Raw genomic sequence first — 17,601 nt, forward strand, 5'->3', positions numbered from 1 at the left:
TCTAGGAAATAGTTTGTGAAAGTATTTCTATGCGGGGAGTTTTCAACTCAATGATATTCTTTATCACCTGACAAAATTATATATAAATTTCTGATCTTAGAGGCAAATAATGGGATCGATTGTCCAGAAAGTGCATTACCACAACCAGACAATATATCTGCTTTTATACTTAAGCCGCCGCATACAACAAAAACTCAACCTCCCCTGTGATACACCCCACCCCCAAATATCATACACCTTTACATAGCACACAAAGGGTAAGATAAAAAAGCCCTGGCATTACCTCCGGTCTCCTCATGTACCATACTACCTTTTAATACAAAGTAGGGTATGTGGTCAGTAGCAGGTCCCGAATCTTCCGCCCCATACAGCTGAATCCACTTTAGCATAAAAAAAAACAAGGATGCTAAATACACATACTCATTGTGGAGAAGTGAGATTTCAAAAGTATCCAGGCAGCTTATAACATAGTCCAGGCCTGGACGACCTGTGGCTCTCCCAGTGTTAAACTACAAGTCCCAGCCTATCAGCTGGCAAAGCATGCTGGGACTTGTAGTTACCACACCTGGAGAGCCACAGGTTGTCCAGGCCTGACAATCTATTGACTCAATTTGCAAACTTCCAAAGGGCTCTTCACACCAAGATTGCAGGGATGTTACACAATGTGCCACAAGGGCCTTGTGGCCATAACATGCGGATATAAAGGTATTGCTCTCTCTAGTCAGCAAAGAAAAGACCTGAGCGTATAAGTGAGGTGTGTATTCATTAAGTAAATCACCACATGAATTACAATTTAGAAGCTATAAGTATAAATACCAGTTTTGGGGTCAGTTGACGCTTAGTAAATCAATGCTGCACTTTCAAGTCCTTCTGAAATCTCACTTTACAGACAAAGTTGTATATACAGACTATTGTAAATGTAACCCTGAATAAACTGATCACACTTTAATTCCCTCTCTAGAGTACTGAATTACGCTGTCCCCATGACTGCATATTGCAGAGGGGAAGAAAATAAAAATTCTGAGTTTCTGAATTTGAAATATAGAAACTCAAAGCCACCTAAAGAGCAATTAGCTAAACTTCTGTGACCAGATGACAACACCAGGACACACATTGCTTTTTGAACTTATTTTAAATTCAATCCAGAACTAAATAATACATGTAAATCTGGCCACACACTTTATAAATCAGTAACAGCATCAGGCCATTGGGCTATATCACAGCATGTGTGATCCAGAATTAGCTAGATTGTAATGGTTTCTAAATTGAGCATGTTGGTAAATGCAGGTGTAAGTTGACCTAATAAACTAAATTCTCATTTTGTTTTACAAAAGTCCATAGCAGAAAGATTAAAGCTATGAAGGCTTTTCACCAAGTGAAAATTCCGTAAATATATAAGGACTAAAGGAAAAGATAGATAATGGAAGTATTAATTCCACAGATGGTAGCATGTAAATACATTAGGAATAGTTTGCAATAATTTTTTTTTTAAATGTATATATGAGATTAAACAGAATCATTCTGCTAAGTAGTCTCGTTATATAACTGGAGATAAAACAGTCTACAGAAGTCTGTCCCCCTTACATAAAGCTAGGTCTGCATTAGGTAATGACTGAGATCCTTACCAGGTTGCGAGGAGAAAAGGACTGCTCTGTAACTCCTACAACGGAGCAAGCCGACAATTCACCTAAAAAAGAAACTGTCAAGAGAGGTTTACTAGTATTGTATAATGGATGCAGATACAGACTTCATGCAGTTTCCAGAAATAAATTGCAATACAGTTAAAGTCAACGTAGAGATATAACAGTAGACCACGGTCATATGCATTAGCAGCCACCTAGAGCCCCTTCTCTGGCCGATTGTAGGACATTGAATATATCAGACCAGCAGAACACAACAGCCATAATCAAACTGATCAGGATAGAATAACTTGTCATTGGGACAGTCCGTCCTCACTGTATTACTACACCTTAATACACCAGTCCTAACCAACCTGTGACTTTGCAGCTGTGACGGAACTACAAATCTGACTGTCAGCATGCTGGGACATATAGTTTCTCAACAGCAGCCAAGCCACAGATTGCCCATAGCTGAGTTTATCAACTTGCAAGGCCCCACAGAGCACATATAGAAGACTGCAGACACATTAAACCCAGCATATCAGCACATAATGAGTGTCTTAGCATTGGGATCATACAGAAGACTGCAGACACAATAAACCCAGTATATCAGCACATAGTGAGCATCTGTCAATGGGCTCTGTCCTCTGATGTCCAGCACACAAGTCAGAAGTTACTTGACCCTACAGTTTGGCTGCAGACGATGCATTCCTGGCACAGGCCGGGCAGAACTCAACAGACACCTTCTCCTTGTCGACGTGTAGACACACTCCTCCAGAATGCGCCCCTTCCTCCTCCTCCTCTGTCTTCACAAGCCAGGGAAGCGCGTAGTCGTGGTCATCTGGCTTCCGCGGGCTGCGGAACAGTGACGTAGACAGTTTGACCCCGCCCAGTCCAGTGAGCCGGCCCAGGAGCTGCGAGAGAGAGCTGTCGTTGGCCAGCACCGCCCGCAGGTAGCGAGACTCCTCCTCCAGCTCGCGCACCCGCGCGCCCAGCAGCCTACGCTCGCGCTCCAGCCGTTGGTTCTCCCCGGACAGCCTGGCGACCCTGCCCTCCAGGCCGCTGACGTACTCCTTCTTGCGCAGACGGTTCAGGCGGGCGGCCAGGGCGTTCTTGTTCCCGGGGCAGCGGCTGCGGGCGGCCGTCTTGTCAGCTGAGATACGAGGGACTGTCGTCTTGTTGGTGGGGTACGTGGCGGGCCTATTGTGGGCAGTGACAGGAGGGGCGGCCATTTTGTTGGTGGGATGCGAGGCGGCCATTGTGTTGGTGGGATGCAAAGCGATCAAACTGCCGGCGGTGATATGCGAGGCGGCCATGATTGGTGCGGACTCGTTGTAGCTAGGCCGCGCCTCGGCCGGTACGTCATTGTCCTCGCAGCCGACTAGATGCTGCAAGAGATCGGTGAGAGTGGTGTCCACCGGGCCCTCGTCCTCTTTCCACCAGCCGCCGGCCTCATCTACAGTCAGCAGCTCGTCCAGCTCCGAGATTAACGTCCCCTCACAGGGCGCGCTCCAGTCGCTGGTAATGGCGGCCTGGAGGGAGACTTCCTCCTCAGCCGGAGCGGCCCGGGGCCTCCTCCCTCTCCTGCGAGGGTTACTGGACGCGGGCTTAGGCCGCTCTCTCAGCCGGTGCCTCATGGTGACGCAGCAGCCGATCTCTGCTCTGTCATTCCGGACAGGGCTGTCACGGATTCGCGGTGTAATGGCGTCTGACCGCCAGCACCGGAAACAGGAAGTGAGTGCCCCGCGTGACCGCTCACACCCCGCCCCTTCAGGCCTGTCACCTCGCGCCAAAGCAATGATTGACGTTTACCCAGCCCTGGTGCAGCGGGAAAACGTTCTATATGGTGCAGGACAGTCAGAGTCCGTGTTATGTCCAGGTTAGAGAGTGAAAGCAAACAGCTAAATGGCTGCAGTAGGTTACATCACCTGATGGCTCTGCACCAGCTGTAACATGTTAGTTTGATATCTGGGGAGCTGTCACCTAGATCACCAGATCTTTGTTGTGTACTATTGTGGTAATTTACAATGTGACTCCTGTTTACAGTTGTGTAATGTTTTGGTTTTTTTTATTTTATTAGTTTGGGGGAAAAAAGGTACCTATGCCACCGTATTATGCTGCCTGGTAAAGGGAATATGTAATTATTCACCATTGTAGCTTATTTCACAATGCCCACTCTCCCAGAATGTCTGGGAGACTCTTAAATTCTGGGTAGGTCACTCAGATAAGCTGGTCATTCTACACCTTACCCACTTCCAAGTGAAGGGGGCTGAATGAGGGAGTCCATGATGTGATTCATTGCAAATCACATCATTTTGTCTCTTTTCAGCTATGAAATTCCATAAGTGTGGGGCAAAAATAATGCCTGTATGGTATACTAAATTACACAAGAATCTGCAGCTGTGTTCTGATACAGACCCAGATAGCGATTCACAGACATGATGTAAATATGGAGCAATATATCAATCAAACATCCAAACTGTAAGGCAAAAATCCAAAAAAAAAAACATTTAGAAAAAGTCCCATCTTTAAATATATAAATGATGTGATCTCACTAAAGGTCACTTGATTTTTATTCTTTCTACGCGAGTAGAAGACAAAATTGCATGTTCACAAGTGAAACATTTGCACCTGCGAAAAACAGCCAATTGAATTGCTTTTTTTCATTTTTAAGGGTAAGACTGATTGGTGTACATGGAAGTTAATGCTATTTGAGTATAATGTAAAAATAAATTAATATATAGGGTGACTCTGGCATTCTGTGATTTGAAAAAGACAGATACACAACCAATTGTGTATTATACAGTATAAAAGCTCCGCTTTACAAGAATCTTGCAAGTGAAGGGAAATTTCTGACAAACAGATGTTTCTTGAAACATCACCTTGGTGTATACACTGATCAGCCACAACATTAAAAGCACCTGCTCAATATTGTGTAGGTCCCCCTCGTGCCGCCTAAACAGCCGTGACCCGTCGAGGCAGAGACTCCACAAGACCTCTGAAGGTGTCCTGAGGTATCTGGCACCAAGACGTTAGCAGTAGATTGTTTAAGTCCTGTAAGTTGCGAGGTGGGGCCTCCATGGCTTGCACTTGCTTTTCAAGTACATCCCACAGATACTCGATCAGATTGAAATCTGGGGAATTTGGAGGCCATGTCAGCACCTTAAACTGTCATGTTCCTCAAATCATTCTTTAAAAATGTTTGCAGTTTCGCAGGGCACATAAACCTGCTGAAAGAGTCCTCTGCCACCAGGGAATACCGTTGCCAAAAAGGAGTGTACCGGGGCTGTTACAATGTTTAGGTAGGTGGTATGTGCCAAAGTAACATCCATAGGAACCCCAGGACCCAAGGTTTCCCAGCAGAACATCGCCCAGAGCATAACAGCATCCGCCTTGCCTTCTTCCCATAGTGAATTCTGGTGCCATCTCTTCCCCAGGTAAACGGCACTCATGTACCTGGCCATCCACATGATGTAAAAGAAAATGTGAATAATCAGACCAGGGCACCTTCTTCCATTGCTCCATGGTCCAGTTCTGGCACTCGCATGCCCATTGTAGGCGTTTTCTGCGGTGGACAGTCAGCCTGGGCACTGACTGGTCTGCGGCTATTCAGCACCATATGCAGCCAGCTGCGATGCACTGTGTGTTCAAAGCCAGCATTAACTTTTCAGCAATTTGTGCTACAGTAGCTCTTCTATGGGATTGGACTAGACTTCACTCCCCATGTGCATCAATGAGCCTGGGCAACCACGACCCTGTTGCTGGTTCACCAGTTGTCTTCCTTGGTCCACTTTTGGTAGGCACTAACCACTGCATATGCATATTGGGAAACACCCTATAAGCCTTTGCTTCTTTTAGATGCTATGACCCAGTCCTGTAGCCATCACAAGTTGGCCCTTGTCAAAGTTGCTCAGATCCTTACACCTGCCCATTTTCTCTGCTTCCAATACATCAACTTCAAGAACTGACTGTTCATTTGCTTCTTAATATATCCCACACGTTGAAAGGTGCCATTGTAACAAGATAATCAATGGGGTTTTTTTTTCACGATAAAGTATTTTTATTGTATTTTAGAAACCTTACAACACATATATTTTGAATCTAACTAAGCATAGCTCATCTAAGGCATAATCAAGCCATGAGAACTTTCTAATGTAACAGGATATAATAAAAGCTGTAAGCGGGCAAAAGTCACCTGCTTTAAAACATAAACGTCCATAATATATATACCGTATTTCCCCATGTATAAGACACACCTTTTTCCCCCAAATTTTGGGTCTAAAAAAAGGGTGCGTCTTATACACTGCCAGCGCTACTTACCTGAATGAAGAAGATGATGCCTGGTGTGAGGGGATGAGAGAGGAGTCCACGCTGAACAGATCTGCGCTTGCAGGACCTTCAGGCGCCTCCCACAGTCTCTGATGTCTCGGAGCTGTCAGTCACGTGACCGGCAGCTCCGCTGACCACCGATAATTGAGCCCAGATGACCCCTGGTGTGAGGGTATGAGAGAGGAGTCCCCGCTGAACAGATCTGCCAGTTTCAGGTAAAAAGACCATCAGGTCATTCAGGCGCCTCCCAGTCTCCGCTGACTGCCGATAATTTAGCCCAGCATGTAGTATGGTATGTACAGCGCTGTGCATCAGCACTGCCTTCCTGTAACTGAATGTGGGACTTTATTGTACATTCTGCTCCTCTAGACCTGATGTGAGATCTCTCACTAAAATCACAACCAGACAAGCCTTCTGCTTCAGTAACTTATTGTAATCCATCTTTATTTAAATTTTGGGCCCCAAAATTGAGGTGCGTCTTATACATGGGGAAATACGGTGTGTATATATATATATATATATATATATATCTAATATATAAATGCTTAGTGGCGTCTGTCTGTGTGTGTGGGGAAAAAAAAACAAGTTGCAGCGCCACCTGCTGGGCAGAGTTATACACTGGCCTACTAAATTCTTAGTGTGTGTGGGAAAAAAAATTCAAAAAGGGCTGAAATTTGGTAGGGCTCAAACTCATTTTCGTGAGGTAATGTTACCTCATGAACACACATGTGTAGAGGCGTGCGTTTGTGTGTGTGTGTGTGTGTGTGTAAAAAACTTTTCTCAGAAAGGGCTCATCCAATTGACCTGAAATTTGGTATACTGACATTTGACAAAAAAATTAGAATAGTCAAGTCAGTTACCTTCCATCATCCCCCCTTCCCCCCGTGGGAGGGGTAGTAAAGGCTAAATTTACGAGTTGAGGGGTCAAACTCATTTTCGTGAGGTAATTTTACCTCATGAACACACATTAAAAAGGCCGCTTGCGTCGAGAACTAACGCTCTTCCCCTGAGGAGGCCTGGGCTAGGTCCAAATGCATGACAAGAACCTTTTTAAGACCTTAAGTAGCTTGATTTGACTAGAATGCATGAGTATCATGCACGGGTTAACTTGTGTATATATGTGTATATATATATATATATATATATTATATATATATATATATATATATATATACACACACACATACACAACAGATTTGTAACTGAATAGTAATTGGCACAATGTCATCACAGAAAGGCTGCATATCAGCATTATAGCACTGTGCAGGTCTGGTTTATCCAACAAGAATAGTGTGAATCATTGAAGGGGTCATCATAACTGGCTCCCATCTCACCTTCCCCACCTCCTGATTGTCTTGAGGATGGTCAACAAATTGTGATCTATAGCAGGGATGCCAAATCTTATGATATTTGCAGAGAGCATCTCTTCTTTCATATATGAATCTTTTGTGTTTCCAAACATCATTCACAGGAGCGATCAAGTTTGGAATACCAGAAGGCTCAGGTGCCATCCCTGTGCTATGATCACTTTAGCAAGCGAGGTTAAATTGCATATATATTTAAACACTATCTTATTAAAGTATTTCTCTAGTGTGATAAAGAGAAATTCATGGACACAAAGTAGGAGTAACTTCTAGTGCTGATGAAATACATAGTCACACAAGGTTCCAGGTTTGCACCACAGGACACCCCAAAATGTACCCGAGGGAGCATTGCATTTGGGACAATGGGAATTTTTACGATGTCCCAATTTATGTAATCTAGTGGGAGTAAAATATACTCTATGGCAAATCTAAAAAATGCACCTGTTGGAATAATAAGCACGAGGTGGCTTCTCTAGTGCTGCCAGTCATTATACTCCCATCCTCTTCAGAAATAGCTCTCAGGTCAATCTTCCAATTGGCTAAGGATTTAGACCCTCCGATGACAAATGTGGTAACAGGATAGCATATAACACATTGTCCTGCACGAGTGTGCGCCATGCGAATCAAGTTTTTCAAGTGGGAGTCCATTATTTGAAGCATGTTCCCACCAAACTAAGACATTGGGGCATGCCTTACTTGCAAATACTGAAAAAAATGGGATTGTGTCAGTTCAAACTCAATTCCTCAAAGGATTTTAAATGGCTATCCACATAAAAGTTGACCAAGTGTATGAACCCCCGCCCTCCACCATAACACAGCTCCTTCAAGCTTACTCAATTTTTCAGAGAGCACCATTAAACCATATAGGAGTATCTGGATCCAATCCTTCCGTCTTCCAGGAGGCCTTGTGCCACAGACCAGATCATATGATTGAAGTCACTTTTCGCGACCGCATCGTCGTAAGCACCTGTATATTCCCCAGGGAGGGATCTGTCTGGTCATTAAGGCAATGTCTGAGAGATACCCCCGGGGAGTCACCTAGCTAGGTGACTAGGCGAGTGAGCTGGGAAGCCAGGTAGTGCAGTCTAAAATTTGGTAGGACCAGTCCACACCCCAGAATTTGATCTACACGGCGCATTGAACTGAACCCTTGCTCATTTGAAGCCCCAGATCAAAGACCTCAAATATCTATTAATGTTATTAAACACTATAGAAAGGAGATGCACCGGGGCATGCCGTAGCGCATAGAGATACTTGGGCTGAATTATCATTCTTATCAAAATTAATCCTCCCCCATCACCGTGTGAAGAAGTTTCTGCCAGGAGTGACATGTTTAAGGAATCCCGTGATGGGATCAATATTAAGTTTAACATAGAAGGATTCTCACTCACCCAAATATTTGAATTTCGTAGACCATAGGAGAGAGTGGCAGGTAGTGACGTCCTGAGGCAGTAACCAGCCGAATACGTTGGCTTTGCTTTCGTTTATTTTAAGAACTGACAATTATAAAACTCGAATAATCAGTAGTAATAATAATAATCAATAAAGATAATTTATTCACTTCACTTGTCACTGGTTTTAATGATGTGACTGACTGGAAAGGTTACAATGAACTGGCTTTTATTTAGAACAGCTTGTACTAAATGGGATACTATAGTAGTGTGCTATACTACCCAGATGCTATTACATATAGTACATAATATACAGGCAGGGCAAATAGCTAGAAATAACTGTACATATGTCATATTGTAGAGACTGGTTAACTATGTATTAATATTGCCTACTCTGCCTTTAAGATTGTCACCTTCTAGGAGGATAGAGATATAATGGGACTGCTAAATAAATGCCAGTTCTGTTAAACTAAACACCTTTTGTTTACAATCCTTCTGGGTCACCTACAACAAAAGAGACTACTTAATATTCACCCCTGAGGTGATAGGGGTGAAGCCAACACATCTGTATTTATTCATCAGTGCCAACAAAAATACATAATTTTCTGGTTTTGCTGTAAATACTTAGAACAAACCATGGGAAGTTCTACATCGTCTTTAAAAAAAAAAAAGGTTAGTTTAGTAAACGGAACGATTACAGTTATAATGATTAACTAATACACTGGACCTATGTCTGTTTGGTATCAATAAATTGGTATATTTGTATTGGATTTATTAATAAAATTGGGTCTTGTGACACTCCCCAGGAAAGTTATGTTACATTTTAGCATTGGGTATTAAACAGAGAAGATGTAAATTGTGGTTGTAAAATGCGTCACAGGCCAGTAGGAAGGGGAAGGTGGAAAAAGTGTCTTTAAAAAGATGAAACTACTTACAAGATATTGTCAGTCTTTGGGAAATCAATCAACATTGATAAGCTGTCCATCTTCCAAGCTAGACTCCCTTGGCGCAGATTATATAACTCTTATGCAAGTTTATACTCTTCTTTCTCCTTTTATTTTACCCGTTTGCCGTATATTATGTCATCTTTTATTGTTTTAATATACAAATAAGTACAATGCTTCCAGGTAATAAAATCAGCTGTTCTTTATTAGCTGTCTATATATGCCTGTCAGTCATCTGGTGGGAGGATTTGAAATCTTCAAGGCAGCCAATTGACTGGAGCACCAGAACCAACAGAGGCTTTGCTGAGCTGGTCAAAAAATTGCAAAAAAAGTGGCACATCATTTTGTGCATCATATTTCTCTTGAAGCAAAGCAGTTATTGCAGTGTTTTCAGGGAGGTGAGAAGTTATTGAAGTGAGTGAATCGCTAAGTTGTGAGGAGATGGCAGCAAACGGCTTCTCTTTACGGTGTTTGTTAATTGAAAAGGTCAGATGTTGTGTCAGTACAAATGTGTGTATGATTGTTTGTCAGATGGCATCTACAGTGTGCTCGTTGTAAATTTATGGGAAAAAAATGGCACAGAGTTTTAGCTGTGACTGACATTTTAGTCACTGCTAATAGAACATGTGAGGATAAATTAGAACATTTCCGTTTGTGATTGTCCTTTGCCATTTCAGTAACTGTCTTGGGGGTATATTTACTAAACTGCGGGTTTGAAAAAGTGGAGATGTTGCCAATAGCAACCAATCAGATTCTAGCTGCCATCTTGTAGAATGTACTAAACGAATGACAGGTAGAACCTGATTGGTTGCTATAGGCAACATCTCCACTTTTTCAAACCCGCAGTTTAGTAAATATACCCCCAAGAGTTAAGATCTAATGAACTGCCAGAAAAACATATTAGAAAAATAAAATATGTAATATTTTGATATCTGGAGTTTTTTTGTGTTTGTTTTTTTAAAAAAAGAAAAAAATATGACAACTCAAGAACTACAAGTTTTGTGGGGAGGTGACCCAAAGTTGTTTTCTTGTAAGTGTGAAATAAGATTTGTTCAGATCCTGAAAATAAAATATTTAAAATTGTATTATGTTCTCTGAAGATTCAAAGATATTGAAAGCTACTTAATATAAAGACAGGAAAAATAATAAGTGTGGCATTCAATCATTTTATTGAGATAATTACATATATACAAATTTGTATTCCAAACTTCATTTTCCCCAAATATCGACACTTTATTTTATACAAAACCCATTACACAGGTACCTTATTTAGTGGAAAACTTATGTGTGACATTTAAAAAGTACAGAAACAAAAACAAACATACGCCATGGTGAAAATTGGAAATTTTAACTTGCTCATAACCAGTTTACCCATAGATATGAAAATCATGCAAGTCATGATCCGATAAAATTAAATACATTTATAGACATACGTATTTACCATATTTTACACCTTTCGCCTCATTGTCTATATAACGTTTCCCATAGGTAGCAGAAACTTTTTAGGAGCACGACGGCTTCCATTTTTTTGTGATACCTCAATGACAGAAGGGCGGCTGAATACATTGGCCAGGACCAAATGAGAAAGGAAACCCCAATTCCAAAGTTTTCTAAAAGATAGCAGCGCAAGTGTGGGAGATAAAACACATTTTCTTTTTTTACCGCAAAGAGTAATATTCATTTAAATACTTCATTATCTATGCTAATCCAGTTCCCATTAACTTGTACCAGTTTAAAAAGAAAAAAAAGTCTGAGCAGAACCCGATACTGAGGTTCCATTATCGCAGAGAATTCTACGTGCAGTGACTTTTAGCCAGGACAGCAACTCGGGACGTACACAGTTCAGGACTTGATACGGCTTTTGGCTCATCAGTAAAAATATTATCTGCTTACGTTCACAAGAAGCAAGCGAGGATTACAGTAAAAAGTGATCACAGTGCTAGATTAGGATGGAAAGATATTCAATATTTTATCATTTATTTGGCTAGCTTGGCCATCTTAAACATCCGCAGTGGTAGCATTCCTTCGATCCAGGTGTTGGGTGAGGTTATCATCCGTTCCCACATTGTTGATTCCTCGTGGCTAGAGTCCATCCAGTCTACAGCTGTCCCGTAACTCTTTCCTAAATGAGAAGAGCAGGCAAATGAAAGTCTTCCCTGCACATTGCGAAAGCAGAAATATTGTGGGCTGAATCTTGGTTCATTATATCAATTCACTCGGAAAAAATATCACAGGTACAAATTCATGCTACAGCGATATCAGTAAGTCTTCAATACAGCATAGCAATAGAATCTCCTAACAATATGATATAACAATAATGTAAAAAATATTGTGAACCTGTGCAGATTTAACAAACAAAGCCAGAGCATCTCCAAAATAAACACTATAGAGGTGTTAGCGCTAGCATGTCCCAAAGAACGTGAAAATTATCAATAAATGCCAACCCTCCTGTATATTGTTTATCAAGTTTGTTCCAATTGATTTCTTCGGTTGCATTTTCAACAAAGTTATTTAAACCACTTGCAGTGTACATCTGTCCTATATCTACAATGCCTCGGACTGAATCATGCACATCAGACTCCTGCACCAACTGTTTTTGATTCTTCAAGCTATATGGATAATCTCACGTGATATTCCAGAGCCCATTAGAGGCTTGCATTAGTAAATGTCAGTTTACACTAACTCCTGGCAGCTTGAAAAGTAGAACAAAAATGGAATAGAAAACAAGCACATATAAACCAACTAATAAATGACGTGAACGAGACAGCTCCAATTTCTGTTATACTACACACGGAGTGCACAGGCCATACAGCAAAACAAAACTCACACATTGGTTTTGTTTGTCTTTTCATAGGTTTAATGCATAGGTAACCGATCCAGGTGACTTTACCTGTTCCAAGGCCTAATCTTAAGCCTCCTATGAAGTGATTGGACAGTTTATTGTGGTCCCACACTGTGAGCTCCACACAAGCCTCCCTCAGGTCTTCCTCTTTGAAGCCATCATATACCATGGTGTGGTTGAATATGGGATTCGGGGTCTTGTCCACGGTCCGTGTTTTCTGGCGACTTTTCCTGCTTGTGTCGGGAAGTATTGTACTATGAACAAAAGAAAAAATATAGTCACAAATGCTAAGAGAGGTGGACAATTGTTTGAAAGACCAACTCAATTATGGATACAGCAGATTTAAGATATTCCAGGACAGTAAGCATAAAGCAGAAATAGAGAAGAATTACCATTTCACGAAAGAGTTTATTTTGTTTTCTCGAAGCATTGGAAGCTGGAGGCACTCCTTAATCCAGATGTGGACTTCCCCGGTTGTGGCAGGCTTTGCACCTGTTCCTGTATTCAAGAGGAAACGAAAAGTAACACATCAGTCAGTTACACACAGCAGTCAGTTATTCACATTTGTGGGCAGCACAGTGGGGTAGTGGTTAGCACCTCTGCCTTATACCACTGGGGTCATGAGTTAGATTCCCGACCATGGCCTTATCTGTGTGGAGTTTGTATGTTCTCCCCGTGTTTGCGTGGGTTTCCTCCGGGTGCTCCTGTTTCCTCCTACACTCCAAAAACATACTGGTAGGTTAATTGGCTGCTAATAAATTGCCCTTAGCCTCTCGGTGTGTGTTAGGGGATTTAGATTGTAAGCGCCAATGGGGCAGGAACTGATGTGAATGAGTTCTCTGTGAAGCGCTGCAGAATTAGTGGCGCTATATAAATAGATGATGATGAGGTGGTCATATAGGACAATGGGCAGGTGGAATATAGTTTGATAATAATAGCTTGTACATACCAGTGGGTGAGTGTGGAATATATTGCAGAGATAGTTTAATCTCTCCTCTGTTCTCCAATCCAATACCAGCAGCTGGAGTCTACACAAAAAGAGAAGGAGTTTGGTCACCAAACACAAAACAATAATCCTCATACTTATTTTATTGCTACAAACTTTCTTACCATGGTTACAACTGTTGCTAAGGAAAGTTATTTATTCGCAACATATCTAAACTTGCAAGAAAGGGTTTCTGATGCTTCAACAGGTGATTTCAGGCAAAACTCCTATTTCAAGGGAGTTGCAGTATGCAGCACAATGATTTTCATTAGGTGAAATCATTTTTAAAGTGGATTTACTCTGTTGGGTATGTTTATCAAGACAGGAAAGGCGACTGTTACATTCTGTTGACCACAGTCAACTAAATCCATCGTCTTAAAGACCCCATGGTAGTTAAATGTGGATCTGATGGGTCTACGTGGTAATAAGTTACTGTATATTCACCTGTTATTCCCCACTTTTTTCCCCATATGCAGTAACTTGGTCTCAATTCAAAGATTCACGCTGAAGTCATTTTATTAGCAAGAGTTACTTAATTCTGATTTTACTGCAATTGCACAATAATCGTGCAAACCAGGAGCAGACAACAGTCTCATGTTTGAAAAGGGCAACGTTGGAAGACATTTAGAAACAGCGGCTTACCCGTGGCTCCAGCGGATACCAATTCCTTTGTTTACTACTCCAGTCCCACTTCTCCAAATTAAGATTAACTTCACCCAGAAAACTGTTTCGGCCAAGTACATCGCGATGCCAGACAGACAGGTTCAATGTTTGAGTCACAAGAGACTGTTTGGGTATCTTATACTGGAGAAAAATAACAAAAAAATTGCACTGTAAAATTCACCATATGAGAGTTTCCTCATCCACGCGATGTACACACATTAACCATCGATATAAAACATGCGTACACACCATAAAACATGATGTGCAGCATGCATCATCATTTATTTATATAGCGCCAACATATTCCGTAGCGCTTTACAATTGGGGACAAACATAATCAACTAATAAACAAGCTGGGTAAAACAGACAAAGAGGTGAGAAGGCCCTGCTCGCAAGCTTACAATCTATGGGACAATGGGAGATTGACACATGAGGCTAAGTCTACATTTTGCATTTTGGCCCAGCCAAGCTGCAAAGGTAAAAGTGACTCATAGGCTAAATGATCCTGTCACACAACAATGTTGGTCAGGGGGTAGTTGTCTTGTGTGAAATTGTGTAACGGGTGGTAATAGGCCAAGGTAGTGAGGTTAAGAGGGTGGTTGAGGAATATTATAAGCTTGTCTGAAGAGGTAGGATGAGAGACACAGATCTTGTGCAGAACGGAGTTGCCGAGTTGGGAGATATTTTGTGACGAGAGATGTATGTCGGTGCAGCTTTGTTTATGGTCTTGTAGGTTAGTAAAAGTATTTTATATTGGATTCGGTAGAAAACAGGCAGCCAGTGTAGAGACATACAGAGTGATTCAACAGAGGAATAACAATTTGCAAGGAAAATCAGTCTTCCCGCAGCGTGCAAAATAGATTGTAGGGGTTTGAGTCCGTTTTGGGGAAGACCAGTAACGAGGGAATTGCAATAGTCATGTCTGCATTAAAAGTTACATACCTATGTGCGCCATGTATACAACATAACACACATGTACTGTGCATACAGTAAAACATAACACATGTGTATTGTACATACACTAACATGAACTACTACCATGGATACAGTAAAACATGATTTACACACATGTAAAGGACACAGGAAACCTGCAGAGAACAAACCATTTATCTGCTGATAGTTGTTATAAATCCATCTCTCACCCGTAATATCTCATTGTAGACTGGATTTAAAGTCTTTTTCTTTACAGCAGTTTTTCTTTTACCCATCTTTGATTTTTCTGGAAGCAAGTAAGCTTTCACATACCTGAAGAAATATAAATATATAAGTAAACAAGTAACACGCATATTCTTCTACTTATCATTCTGCTATTTACTTCTGCCTATCAGATCGTTATACATACAGAGCTGTTTTACTTTGCAGGGTTTCCTAGCTCTTAAAACTATTACTGAGTTTTAACAAAAAAAAAAAAAAAATAGACAGCCAACTTTTTACAATGATCAAACATTAGTTACAATACTATCATTTATCAGTTGACTGCAGTAATCGTTGCAAAGATTAAATACATGTACCTCTTGAAAGGATGGGTACATCGAACTAACGTGCTTAAAATTTGCTGCCCCTTATGTCCTCGTTTATCTAAAATCACTCTTTTTCTGCATGTTAGATGCCATTAACATTTACTGAAGTAGTAGTTAAAACACAAGAAATTGCAAATAAATACAGCATAATGAAATCATAGGGATTGTAGAGCTTCAAGTTTTGTAGAGACTGCATCACACGCGATAATGTGCCTGAAAAGGTTTTTCAAAAGTTGGCAACTATGCTACAGGTTCCTATGATCCAAGGAATCAGAGAAATAATTTAAAATTTCCTTGAATCACTCCATGGCAGCTTTTACAATGGGTTAACACCTTAGTCAACCGAGTAGAGACAGGAAAAGAAACACCCCCAATAGGTTTATAATGCAAGACCTCTTTCCTCCTGGTGTCTCGAGGAACTCACCAAGCAGTCTCTGAAAAATACATACACAGAGAATACAGGTGGGAATATTGGACTACCATGGAGTGTTTCAATGTCATTAAATTAACGGTAACTATAATTCTCCTAAAGGGATGCAAACAGGCAATACAAGATAGGATGGGTTGAATAATAAACTTTAATAGTGCATAGTTGAAACTTTATTGAACAACTGCCTGAAGGATTTTCCTTTCCAGGTTCGGAATCCGTAGTGGCTGTCACGACCAGACAGTAATGTCTCTTGAAAGTGTGAAGAGATGACCATCCAACTACACAGATGATGTGAAGCTTGACCTTTGTTTGGACACTGGGTTTGGACACCTCTGATCTAGATCATGTTGGGACAATTTCTGTTTATACAGAACAAATGGATTTAAAGAGACGAATCAGCCATTTATCCTTTCTGAAGTTTCACGTTCAGGTTATGGTCCATCAAAACCTACTCTTGCAAGATGGATCAGAGATGACCTTGCACAAGGCCTACAAGATGAATCTAGAGTATGTAATTGATATTCTTTGTCATTAGTTGGTTGTGGACAGAAAAATGAAGTATGATCTCTTGATTTATATGAAGATTAAAAATGACTTTTGGTAGGACAGCAAGATTAGTCCTTAATGCCACTTTATCCGTGTAGGAGGTTAGGAAAGGAAGACAAGAAATTTGCCAACATTTTGTGGAGATGTGATTGCTACAAGACTTTGAGGGGCCTATTCAATTAGCCGTGGAGTGCCTCTGGGGCGGTGGCCAAGGCACTCCGTGGCGATGCAACGGATTTCTCTTCACCAGTCGTACATGCAAATTAGCTGCAGTGTTCGGAGGAACATTGCAGCTAATCGAATATGCCCCTACATGCGAGTCACTTGTAGGAAACATCCAGTAAAGGCTCAGAGTCAGTCATTGGGGCATACAGGACTACATTGAGATCCCAAGAAAAATACGTGGACCAATTCTTTTTGCTGCCTGAAAGAAATTATAAAAAGGTCAGATGCAGAAGGTTGTTTTCCAAAAGAACATAAAGTGCCATCATTTGAACCTTCATGGTAGATACCGCAAGGGCTTTGTCAAAACCATCCTGAAGAATATCTAGAACCTCTGGGATACAAGCAGAAGCGGATATCTACTACAATAAAAATCTTCTCCAAATTTATTTTTCTTGCTTGAAGAAGCATCTTCAATACATTTTCATAGACTCGCTGGCTAAACGTTATTTTCTGTATGTAGACAAAAGAAACTGCAGAATGTGCACCTGCATGTGTGTAATATACAGTCAAATCAGAACGAATGCAAAAAAAAGTTTTTATTAAATAAATAACTCACTGTAATCACCAATACAAATATTTGCAATTTTTTGTAATAGTAAATACATAAATGTTCTTAATGCATACTGTACATATAGTGCGTTTTTATAGTTTTTCTTCCTTGCATACACGTGTTCTATGCCATCTAGTGGGACACACATACGTGTAGTTTTTAACACAAACTATGCCGTGCCAGTCATCACTAT

At 41.1% G+C, this 17,601-nt stretch overlaps 2 protein-coding genes across 12 annotated transcripts in view; both read right to left on the reverse strand.

Moving 5' to 3' along the window:
* Nucleotides 1–6: 6 nt before the first annotated feature.
* On the reverse strand, nt 7–3,361 carry CREBZF (CREB/ATF bZIP transcription factor). The gene is made up of 3 exons (XM_075198653.1): nt 2,307–3,361; nt 1,626–1,699; nt 7–380 (listed from the first exon to the last, which is right to left on the reverse strand). Exons 1-2 carry the CDS (start codon nt 3,254–3,256, stop codon nt 1,684–1,686), a joined length of 966 nt encoding a protein of 321 aa, XP_075054754.1. The 5' UTR covers nt 3,257–3,361; the 3' UTR covers nt 7–380; nt 1,626–1,683.
* A 7,432-nt stretch (nt 3,362–10,793) lies between these two features.
* SYTL2 (synaptotagmin like 2) overlaps nt 10,794–17,601 on the reverse strand; it is a 76,976-nt gene continuing 70,168 nt past the window's right edge. For all 11 annotated transcript variants that reach the window (XM_075198658.1, XM_075198663.1, XM_075198661.1 and 8 more), the window contains 6 exons: nt 15,280–15,382; nt 14,117–14,278; nt 13,439–13,517; nt 12,882–12,987; nt 12,538–12,743; nt 10,794–11,769 (listed from right to left, as the gene is read on the reverse strand). In XM_075198658.1, coding sequence (XP_075054759.1) covers nt 11,624–11,769; nt 12,538–12,743; nt 12,882–12,987; nt 13,439–13,517; nt 14,117–14,278; nt 15,280–15,382 — 802 coding nt within the window. In that variant the 3' untranslated portion in view covers nt 10,794–11,623. The remainder of the gene's footprint in view (nt 11,770–12,537; nt 12,744–12,881; nt 12,988–13,438; nt 13,518–14,116; nt 14,279–15,279; nt 15,383–17,601) is intronic.

This window comes from Mixophyes fleayi, chromosome 2 (genome assembly GCF_038048845.1).
Source record: "Mixophyes fleayi isolate aMixFle1 chromosome 2, aMixFle1.hap1, whole genome shotgun sequence".
Taxonomy (NCBI): Eukaryota; Metazoa; Chordata; class Amphibia; order Anura; family Limnodynastidae; genus Mixophyes; species Mixophyes fleayi.